The following is an 11,915-nucleotide window of genomic DNA, read 5'->3' on the forward strand; positions in this document are numbered from 1 at the left end:
GCAGCATCTTTGTTGGCATGTCTGCAGTGAATACATCACAAGATTTTTGATCAAGAAGACACAAGTTTGTGTTCCTGCATAGGGCTCGTGCTGTATTTTCATTTTTTACATTTTGTTTTAGTAGCTGTTTGGTTTGGTTTTGGAAAACGTCGCTGTTAGGGTTAAAATGCCCCTTTTTACACAAGATGTGTTAGAAGGAACACTTCTCCTGTTTGCAAAAAGCTCTGTTTTGTCAACTCCACAACAATAACCGCTGGGGTAATGATGCCACAAGCAGAAAACACCTGGCTGAGATCAGACTTATACCAGTACCACCGCCAAAGTAGTTTAAAATGTGAATATGAAATAAAAAAGAAAAGATCATTTATACAAGCAGAAATATTTAGAATTTAAAGTGATTTGATTTATTGATGTAGACGATTTATTGATCTTGAAATAGGAAACATCAAGTAGGTTAATGTATTTTTAAGCTCATAATACATTTATAAGTATACATTTATTATGAATTGTATATTTTATTCTGTGTTTTACAAATGATTTTTCTTCTTAGTGACAATCTGAATGCCTTTTCTGCCTCCTAGTGCTGGACATGGACAGGGCTGGCATTAGGAGTACACTGGCTTGTGACCAGTTTCATTAATTAGTCATTAAAAATTAAACGTAATCTAGGTAACTGAACCATAAATTCACACCTAGAAAATGAATATTTAACTTATGAAATATGTACTCCAGTATTTAAAGCCAGTACTTGTAGTGTTTACCATAAAGACGGAGCGACCTCTACTAACAAAACATGGCACCAGGTAGCCTATGATTAAAAAATTATTATTGTGGCACGCAAGGCTTCACAGAAGTGATGTTTCCCCACAAGCACACGTCTCTCCATCTGGATATTTAAAAGGTTAAGTCCAACCAAATTACCAACACTCACTTCCACGCTGACACAACATGTTTTCATTGGATTCATTCCCCTGCCTCGATCCGTACTGTCTGACTGCGTGATTGTTCATTTCCCAACTAAAGTCATGACTCAATGGGCTGGTTTTCCCCTGCCCTCATTTTTGTTCACTTTTATTTGAAGCACAAACTTACAGCAAGACGTTTAGCTGTATATTGTAAAGATTCTGAATATACTTTTTAAATTATTTTGGTAACATTTTTATATTAATTCAATAAGGTCGATCATAATTTTTTTATTTAACCTTCTAGGGGAAAAACTCTTGAGATTAAAAGTCTCTTACAAGAATGTCCTGATCAGGACGGACAGCAGTATGATCATATGTTGCATAAAATAATAACACATGCATCCAAATCCATACACCAGTTAATGAGTCTAATATGCTGTTTTAAATGTCACTGTTTGGCTGAAGTGTGAGGAAACTCTGGTGTTTTTCTAAAAATCCATTGTCTTGAATGGTAATTCATACCTAACCCTGTTATCACCGCGTAAATAAAACACTGCCGTGCAGCCAGCTCTTCTGTAAAGGGATGTGGATGATCTGTTCTCCTTCTCCTCGCTCACTCAGAGCTGGGGTAAACATCAGTCTCCGCCCTCGAACCTCCAGCCAATCGTACTTGAATATTCAAATAAGCCACCAATAAAGATGACCTGTAGCGGCAACTGTGACAGACCATAAGCAACTTCACTCCTCAGCTCCAGCTTCACACCACTTTCTGACCTGTCCAACATCAACTGGATCTACAACTGCTCCACCAGCATCCAGCAACATTTCGAAGAAACACATCAATAAGATGGGAAAACAAAATATCTGCTTTTTAACTGCTTGGATAATTTTGGGAAAAATCTTTGCAACTTTTTCTTCAGACCTTGAATCCAACACCACCGCTTTTGGTAAGTGGCTGAGATACTTTTTATTTATCTTAAATTATTATTATCATATTACCCCGATGTTGCTCTGTTTAAGTAAATGGATGCAGGTTAATTAATGCGCGCTGCACCGTGTTGACCGGTAATAACCTGGTAATAAGCGGACGGAGTTTAGGTCTTTAGCTCCATGTGTGACTGCGGCCAAGAGGCTTTTGTCCGAGGAAAGAGTAAAGCAGAAGGCATCAACACAGGAAAAACTAAAAGCAAAAAATATTCGCACATTTATTTTCGCAGTTTTATTATAAAACATGAAAAATATTAGAGTAGAAAAACACGATGCTCATATTTAATTAAGTTACAACGCAAATTCAGTTTCATAGTCTGTCTCATAGGGAAAAAGTTATTATTGTTTACTTTACAAGATCCAGTTTTATTTCCGGAAAATCCACATTCTTCATTTTTTCACGAAACTTTCAAAACTTGTGCTGGTGGGAATCCAGGAGACAAAAGGGGGCGACACCGCCACGCTTTACACTCCTACTGCTCCACCGCTCACAATGCTTTATGCATCAGCAGTCCGAGGCGTAAGAATGATGCTGACTCACTTAATTAAAAAAACTATGTCACCGTATTGTTTTGAAGAGTTTTCCGTCATTATTGAAAAGCTGCATTTAACTGAAACTTAATAACAGCGTAAAAAAGTGTCTTTGTCTCACCTGTCAACAGACACCCGCTTTTCTGTCATATCATAACAATCCAGCACTGCTTGTTTGTGTGTGTTGTAACAGCAAACACCACAGTCACCATTGATCAACTGCTGAATACCACTGAATGGCTCACCGACTTCACCGACATCGTGTCCAAGTTCTCCCTGCGCACCGCAGACACCCCGGATGATGACATGTGTTACATAGTACCTGGGAGGCCGGAAACCATCAAGGAGTGCAACTTTAATCCAGAAACACAGACCTTCATTGTGATACACGGCTGGACGGTATGTCACACTGAGCACACTTGACAGCCATGTTTTGCTCTTTGCAAATGACAGAAATACTTTGTTCTGATGTTGAAAAACCAAACCTACCAATTGTACTATTATTTTTGGGGCAGAATTGTAAACTTAATACAAAGCTACACTTGTAAGAGGAAACAGGCTGGGTAAGGAATGATAGGAAGTCCATGCATTTTCTGTTTTAATGTGATTTATGGCCAGTCAGGCAGCAAAATTTGAACCTGATGATGCTTTGGCTGTTCTCCAACAACAGGACACAGAGCGAGGGCTAAGGCAAGAATAAATCATGCCATACTGCAGTTGAGCTCACACTAGCTTTGTGTGTTCCTGTAGGTAACAGGGATGTTTGAGAGCTGGGTGCCCAAGCTGGTGTCTGCTCTGTATGACCGTGTACCCACTGCTAATGTGATTGTGGTGGACTGGCTGTCCCGAGCCAACCAGCACTACCCGACCTCTGCCGCCTACACCAAACTAGTGGGTCGTGACGTCGCCAAGTTTGTTACCTGGATACAAGTGAGTGCTCTCACAGAAAAGCAGCGGTTGACAACTAACTTAACACATTTTTTTTCCTTTTGGACGCCCATATTACCACAGCGCTGACTTGTCGTCAGTGTGCTGCCAGAGAAAGTTGCTTTACATGATGTAATGTTTTGTACCCTGTGGTGCTGCTGCGGATATGTTTTCCTACTGGTTATGATTTTAAATGCCAATAAAAATATTTTATGACCGCGTTTGTGGCTCACAACAGCGTCTCCTAACAAGGCTTAGTGGAGCGCAGCTTTGGTTTGAACAAGGCTAAAAGGGGAACTGGCGTGAAGAATTTGTTTACATGAAGCTTGCAAAGATTTGGCAAACCCCAAATTACATAAAATGATCCCCTTTTTTGGAGGATTTCCAAAATTCTGTGAACATTTGGAAAAGCTATAACCTACAGATAGTTTCGATCCCTCTTGCAAGTCTGCAGGATTCTCTACAAACTGTTTTAAGGGAGTGTAATATGTTCTTCTGACGCATTTCTTACCTTTCAGAACGAGCTGCAGTTGCCCTGGGACAGAGTTCATCTGCTGGGTTATAGTCTGGGAGCGCATGTTGCTGGAATTGCCGGAGACCTTACCAACCACAAAATCAGCCGGATCACAGGTAAGAGCATTAAGATATCAAATGGATTATTATCTGCTCACATTATAGATTTATTAGCACAATGGGTCAGTGTTGCCCTCTGTTCCGACTGACAGCACAGTCTCACACAACTGCATCATTACAGTTAGGATTGTGTAAGGTGTTTTAGCTGTAAGCACTGTGACCTGTTTTCAGATACCATTAAATACTAAATATAGTGTAAGTGCCTGTGTGTTAACATACCATACAATATGTATGAGTATTTTTTTCCAGTGCCGTTCTTAAAAGCACCTCGGCATGCCAGTGAAACATAATCTGGGCATGCATGTGTATCTACATCTACTGAGCTCCTGCCAGCTAGTGGCTCCAGGTTTTTTTTGCCACTATGACGTTGCTCCAGCTTTGAAATCCGTCTGACCTGCCAAGAATAATATGTGCAGCTCTGTTAGTAAATCTATCTATAAAAGTGATCGCTTTCTTCTAGTACATCCAAATCTATCCATATTTTCTTTGTTGTGACACAGTAAAAAAAACGCAAATCCCTCTTTTTCTCCAGGTCTGGATCCCGCCGGCCCCACGTTCGAGCACGCGGATGAACAGAGCACACTGTCCCGAGGCGATGCCCAGTTTGTGGATGTCCTGCACACCAACACCAGGGGCTCCCCGGACCGCAGTATTGGCATCCAGAGACCAGTGGGTCACATAGATATTTACCCCAACGGAGGCACCTTCCAGCCAGGCTGCGACATCCAGAACACTTTGATGGGAATTGCATTAGAAGGAATCAAAGGCCTCCAAAGTATGACATACAAACCCTCCTTGCTTTTTGCTCTTGACTGCACTTTTACAAATATTCACTTTGAAGCACTTTGTTTAGGTTTGATTTGATTACTGATGATAACACACAGCCAAATACAAATATAACCTGGATTCATAACAGCACATGCAGCATCACATAATCTTTGCTCTTCAACACCAAGAGTGAGTGTTTATGTTCAGTATAATGAGCAAAAACAGAAGATAATGGTGATCGGTTAAATTGTATAAACGATCAGTTTAACGAATGTCTGTAACAGTTCTTGTAAGTTTACGTGGCATCAACAGACACTGACTGTATAAAAGCTTTCAGGGCCGCAGTTAAAGCGTGTTTGCCTCCAGTCATAACAGACTTGCACTGTGACAGAGATTAAAGTACCTCCTGATGTTCTGCCCCCTCAGCTGTTGTACTTTAACAGAGCAGAGCAGAATTAAGTGGGAAATGGCTTGTGGGTCAGCATGTGTTAAAAAAACAGTAAAAGTCCAACACGAGGAAGTAATTTTCCATGTTTGCGTGACGTTACCTGGGCGATGTGCAGAAACCTTACACGTTCTTTGCTCTCTGTTTCGCAGATATGGACCAGCTTGTCAAATGCTCCCACGAGCGCTCCATCCACCTGTTCATCGACTCTCTGCTGAACATCGAGCAGCAGAGCGTGGCCTTCCGATGCAACTCCAAAGACACCTTCAACAAGGGAATGTGCCTCAGCTGCAGGAAGAACCGCTGCAACAAGATCGGCTACAACGTGAAAAAAGTCCGCACGGCCCGCAGCACAACGATGTACCTCAAGACTCGTGGAACGATGCCTTTCAAAGGTAAAAACCAGAAAAAAGGATGTGCACGTGAAAAGATTTGAGTATCTGTCAGTGATATTAAAGTAGAATGAATGGATGCTCCCTGCAGTGCAAAAGAGATTAAATTTAACATTTAACAGCTGAAGAAAATTCCAGCTGGTTTTATGTACTTTATGGAGGATTATAATGATTTAAGCCATTCACATACTTTATTAAAGTAATCCTCAGTCTATGAGCTACTGTTCTGTGGTGTTCTTAGTGTGCATGTGGTTTCCTGAAGCTGGAATTACTGGTAGTACTGGTAGTGTTGCTGTGCACAATTTGTGGACCAGGAAAGATGACTTACTGCAACGACACGTGTACAAAAAGTATCACGCACTCAGAAGGTTACGAGAAGGTGTCATGGGTGTTTCCTTTATCTGGAGGGGATGTTAAGGAAAAGTGAGACCAGTGGACACCAGCAATGGAAAAGTTTATTGACACAAGCCAACAGTGTTATTGTTAGAAACTTTGTGTGGACAGCTTAGCATGTTTTGTAGATACATAGGGTCTCCAACATGGATCAAGCCTCATTCGCCACTCAGTGACTTTTTTCAACAAAGATCTTGATTGAATTTTTCCTCTAATCTGGTACACGTCTTGAGCCGTGTCTGGGAATCTGGCTGTTAGTCATTTATGTGGCTTTGCAAATGAAACCAGCCAGGATTTACCGCAAATCCGTGTTTTAAATGCCAGTCTGTAAAGGTCACACTGAGATAGAGAAAGGTCCAGGTTACATAAGCTTTTCTAGTGATAAACAAACTTGGAGCAGTCAAATAAGAGAAGTGGGCTAATCTCTAACAACTGGATCCCCCCTTCTTACAGTTTTCCACTACCAGGTGAAGGCACATTTCTTCAGCCAGAACAAGCAGAGCTTCACGGAGCAGCCAATGAAGATTTCCCTGTATGGAACAAATGGAGAGAAGGAAGATATTCCTTTTGTTCTGTGAGTACATTAAACAGCATACATATTTACTTTTATAACTTTAAAACCAAGTTTGCAAAGACGTGCACATGTAGATTACAAGAAAAGGTAGACAAATCTAACAATCCGTGTAGAGAACCTTCAAATCTGAGCAGCTTCTCTTGTCTTAACCTTGCAGACCAGCCCTGAACAGTAACACCACTCAATCCTTCCTCATCACCACCGACACGGATATCGGAGACCTGATGATCGTGAAGCTGCGCTGGGAGCGGGATGCGTACATCAGCTGGTCAAACTGGTGGGGCAACACCAAGTTCAACATCCGAAAACTTCGCATCAAGTGTGGAGAGACTCAGTCCAAGTAAGTTCAGACCTGCTGACATTTATGCACTGCAGTCTTGTGACGGAAAAATAATCATTTAGGATGTTAATAATGTTTTTTTTTCTCTGTGTGTATTCAGGGTGATCTTTAATGCAAAGGACGGAGAGTTTGTTGACCTCACCCGGGGAGGAGAGAACGCCGTCTTTGTCAAGTCAAAGGAAGACAAACAGAGCCGTAAAGAAAAACTGTAAGTTAAAGACAGTGAAACATTTTCTACTTTAAATAAAATCTTTAAGTGTTTGCCTAAATGTAAAAAGTAGATTTATCTTGTTAGAGAGATGTAGAGAACTCAATTTTCCCCATACCTGATAAATTGGAGGAAGTGGAAAAATGAGTAAATCAAACCTGAACCACAGAAATAGATCATTAAACTTTAATTAACAGTTACAAATGTATTAGAAAGAGTTTTAGGCAGAGACATTGGGCAGTTCAGGGGAGATTGAGCAGGTTTAGACATGCAAAGAGGAGAATTACTGGATGTATTAAGAGGGGAGGAGTTACCAGGCAAGATGAAAGGAGGACGGCCCGAAGATGTTTGTGGATATGCATGACAGAGGAAAGTGTGGAGGCCAGGAGGAGATGAAATCTGAAAACAAGAGCAACAAGAATAAAACAATTATCACATTTGAATCCTATAGATAGCATTCTTTAGGTCCTGCGAGCTTTGTTTTCGTATTATCAAAGACAAGATGTCTCATTCTACTCTTCTTCTTCCCAGGGCGCACAAGCTTAAAACGAAGGGCAGCCTTTTTGGGCAGCAGGAAGCTTGAAGTTGCACTCAAACACCCACCGCGCGTATCATCTGTCCCTTCACACGTAGCCAAAGATGGGCAGCACACAGCAACGCTGGGAAAGCCTTCGCAAATAACTGGACACATATGAGATTTGCTGTGTTTTTTTCTTCTTCTCCTGCTCTTGTATTTACTGAACTTCCCGTGCAACCAACTTAACCTCATCCACAGTGCTAGAAATCACGCTGCTGTAGCATGTTTCTTCTTGATGATGTGCTGACATTTTTAAGTAGCTGAACTGCTTTGTAATCATTATTTTTGCTTTTTGTATCCTATATGTACTGTTTATACCGACTTTGATATACTTTGACAGAAGCGATGTGTTTTCTGAGCCTTTGTGAACTTGGATTATTATTGATGTTTAAATAATCCAGAGTGATAGGCATAATTTTGGCACATCTTTGTTGGTTTTTATGTTTTTTAAATGTCCAAAGTGATTATTTTCTGCCCAACATTTGTCTTTACTTAACCACTAATTGCCAACAATCAACAGGGACCAAAGAAGCATTTACAATCTACTGAATGGAGAATCACAGTGGTCTTTGTAAATACCTTAATCAGTATCTTTTCAAATATGAGCTACATGGTAATATCTGATCTTTTGAAGTCTTGCTTGATCTTTGATTTTATTGGTTATTGTGTCACTGGTCACTTTAAAAGGCTCTCCGCCCCTCGAAGCAGTTCAGATGTTAAGGTCATCGAGGTTGCACTCCAATAAGGATATGCATTTTTTTTTAGTTTTGGTAAACTGATCAAATTTTAAAGGATAAGTGCGCCTCTCGGTCAACAGCATCTCACCTGAAACAGTTTACCTCATTTCACTCAATTATAGCCATATACTAAAAGGTCAAACATTACAAAAAAATCACCCAAGCCTTTATGATTTGTGATGGACTGACATAAACGACAGCCATAATACATCTCAAGATTACTTCACCTTGTATTTATTGATTGTACATTTATATATTTGTATATAAAGCTGTAATATATTTTGGCAGGCTCCCGTTGTCATCTCTATTTTTTTACAATTCAAGCGGTTTGTGTTTTTGTGGGCGAGACCTTGGAAGGATCGATCAAATTGGTCCCAGTTCTAGCTGTTGATGGAACCACTACTTTGAGCATGTGCAGACGCTGGTTAGGTAGGGGTCAACAGCCCTTGCTATCAAAAGAACAGAGCCTTATAATGAAGGCTACATGTATCAGCATCACTCATACATATAAATAATGCAGCAAATGTGTTCTGGTACCAGTTCTCAAGAACAAGGAGTGATGTGCAGATCTGTGGCGATGCCGATGAGCCACATCATGAAGATATGGGGAAGAGCTGTTGAAGCTAGGTTAAGACGAAGGGTGATGATTAGTGAGGAGCAGTGCAGCGCAGATGCAATGTTTGCTTTCAGAGTGTTGATGGAGAAGGTTAGATAGGGCGCCAAGATGACGCCCTATCTAACCTCTGAGACTCTGAGAGGTTGAGAAATAAGTATATCAGAGTGACCACTCAGGTTGGGCAGTGTGAAGACAAAGTTAGAGCAGCAAAACTGAGATGGATTGGATTGGAGAGAAGGAATGGTGGAGATCCTGGATGAAGGATGTTGAATATGGCGCTGTCAGGCAGGAGGAAATGAGGAAGACTCCAGAGAAGATTTGTGGATGTAGTGAGAGGGGAATGGCATTACAGAGGATGGTGAAACTGAGGCAGAAGAAGAAGCTAACGTTACATTTTCATTCCAGTAAAGCTTCTGCATGTGTGGCATTCATGAAATGATAAAACTGAAATCGTGAATGTTAGTGAAGACAAGGAAAAAAATATCTTGCTGTGAAAAGAGCTAGAAAAATATTCTGGCCACTTTGAGTGCTACCTGTGATTATACAAATAAATTAAATTAAATATAGATTACTTTGATAATAAATTAAAAGTATAGCAACCGAGAATGCTGGAGATACACTCATGCTCTCTACTTGCTGACTTGCAGTTTTATGGCCTGATACTTGATTGTATTTGTGGAGAGAGCCATGCTTGTACATTTTCAAACAATTTCAGTTTAGTTTGACTGAGAATGCGTGCTCGGATATTTTAATAAATGATACTTTCAGCTTCCCACGTGTTACCATTTCCTGAGCAGCCGCTAAAACGGTTTCGACCACTGATACAGTTCTTAAAACTGCTTTTGCTCTTTTCATTAAAAGTACACTCCATAGCTAGGAGGACTCAAGCCATATAGGTGCATAAATCAGTGCTCACCACAGTACTGTAAAATTAAGGATAAGGTGCCAGGCAACAGATGATGTTGCCTGGCAACAGATGATGATTTACCCTAAAGAAGAATTGTTTATGTAAACACTCTTTTTTTACTACCCTTGTGTATAAAGACTGTAATATTACTTAAAAGTAACAGCTTTCCCGCACGGGTCCACAGCAGGCACACCTGTAACGCACACCTCAGCCCCACTCCACACTGTGGACTTCGGTGCTGGGGCCTCACATGTGTCTCCTCCGAGGCTCAAACTGGGGAACTTTCACAGAATATGAAAACAACATATTCTGTTGGTTGGGACTCTCCACCCTCAAATGGGCCTCAAATGGGTGTGCCCAAGCAGGGCCCACAGCAGTTTTTTCCCCTTTGAGGCTCCACGTGGGTTTTCTATGGGTAAGTACACTGTGGACCATGTAGTAGTCCCAAAGGCCCAAAATGCTGTATGCCCTGTGTAGACACATCCACTTGAACCTGAATAGGTGTGGGTTTGCTGTGCCCCCACAGCCCCACAGCTCACCTAAACCTAAACTTTCCTAAAAAGAGGAAAGCTGTTGTGCAACATTTGGAGTCTGGACCGGGATAATGAAATGAGATGTGGATGTTTTTTTATATTCTAGTTGTTTAAACTCTCAAAGCACAATCTGAATGTCAGCTGACGGCTGTTTTAGTTTTAAAGTTGATCAGGTCATGGCGTGATTTAATCTTCCAAACAAAACAACAAAAATTCCCCCGACTTTGTTTGTAATGTTTCATTTTCTATAATTCTGATACTCTGAAAATGCCTGATCCAATGTGAGGGGACTGTAGAAATCAGTATTTTCTTCTTTTAGCAGTGTCACTGGGGAATAACAGGATTTCTAACCTTCAGCCAAAGAGTTTCTTAGAGTCCGTTTCCCATTATTCATAAAGTATCACTAACATCATTGCTCATTTACTTTTCTGGGACACAAAGAAGGTTAAAGAGTTGTAACAGAACTTGGTGTGAGTAAGTGTAAGGTCAAGGTACAGGAAAGCATTTTTGTCCTTGTGGTCACTGTGGAAACTTTCCCTCATGACTTTCTGTTGCTGGTGAACAAGTGTTGTTGAAGCCACAAAGATGACTTTTACATTTTTCCTGCTGCCCTCTCCAATCTGAAACTAGTGCTCAGGAAAAACGCTGCATGTATAAATGGTAACAAATTAACTATTTTTGCTTGGTTTAAAGCTGTTGCTGTCTTTTATAAGCCTAAAAAACACAAAGTTTTACTCTGTTCGTCTTTTTTTGTGTGATTTTCTCATATGCAACATGTGCCATTCCCAGAAATCAGCTTGGGAAATAATCTTGGAAGTACATAAAATTAAAGACATTCTGTTGTCTCCAAACTTTAAGGAGGAATTACTGTTTGCCCATTTTTCATCTCAGCTGGAACCAACAAATCTTGGCTGTGGTCCGGCATGTTCTTCACTGCCCTTTAGTCACCAGGGGACGAGTGCTTCCCCTGAAAAGGCTGCAGAGGCAGGAGTGGAAAAACAAATGCAGTCACTGTTTTTCAAGGAAAATCCAATCATATTCAAAGAAGAATAAAAAGTAATGAAGCCAGCTGTTTTGTTGCAATACCAACATCTGGAGAGTGTGTGCAAAAGGAAGAAGAGGAGTGGAGCTTTTATTACACAGTATGGCCTGCACCTCATGTAACAGAGCAAAAATGAAGATATTATGTAAAATATTTCTGTGTAGGTTCTCGGTCATCCAGGTCACAGTTGTCTTTTAAGTGTTTTGGAGACATTTACCTCTCATTGAAAATGCTTCTTCATAAAACCAAAGGGTGGAGAGTCCCAGGTTTTTAAACCCTAGTTGGGGTTTGTTCCTTAGGTGGTTGTCCTTGACCCACTATTAATCATATGCATCATCACATGAGCCCAGGTGTGAAAAAAGGCGTGTGTGATTAGCACTACAAGCTTTGGATGAAACCA

The 11,915-nt window shown here is 40.7% G+C and overlaps 1 protein-coding gene across 1 annotated transcript; it reads left to right on the plus strand.

Annotated features, from left to right (window-relative positions):
- The first annotated feature begins 1,629 nt into the window (after nt 1-1,629).
- On the plus strand, nt 1,630-8,701 carry lpla (lipoprotein lipase a). Its single transcript, XM_085348771.1, has 10 exons — nt 1,630-1,852; nt 2,617-2,822; nt 3,174-3,353; nt 3,869-3,980; nt 4,516-4,758; nt 5,349-5,591; nt 6,435-6,555; nt 6,713-6,895; nt 6,996-7,103; nt 7,635-8,701. Exons 1-10 carry the CDS (start codon nt 1,753-1,755, stop codon nt 7,684-7,686), a joined length of 1,548 nt encoding a protein of 515 aa, XP_085204897.1. The 5' UTR covers nt 1,630-1,752; the 3' UTR covers nt 7,687-8,701.
- The last annotated feature ends 3,214 nt before the right edge of the window (nt 8,702-11,915 follow it).

The sequence above is a fragment of the Diplotaxodon limnothrissa genome, linkage group LG23 (assembly GCF_057381915.1).
Source record: "Diplotaxodon limnothrissa isolate DT_005_m linkage group LG23, D_limnothrissa_male_GT1.1, whole genome shotgun sequence".
Taxonomy (NCBI): Eukaryota; Metazoa; Chordata; class Actinopteri; order Cichliformes; family Cichlidae; genus Diplotaxodon; species Diplotaxodon limnothrissa.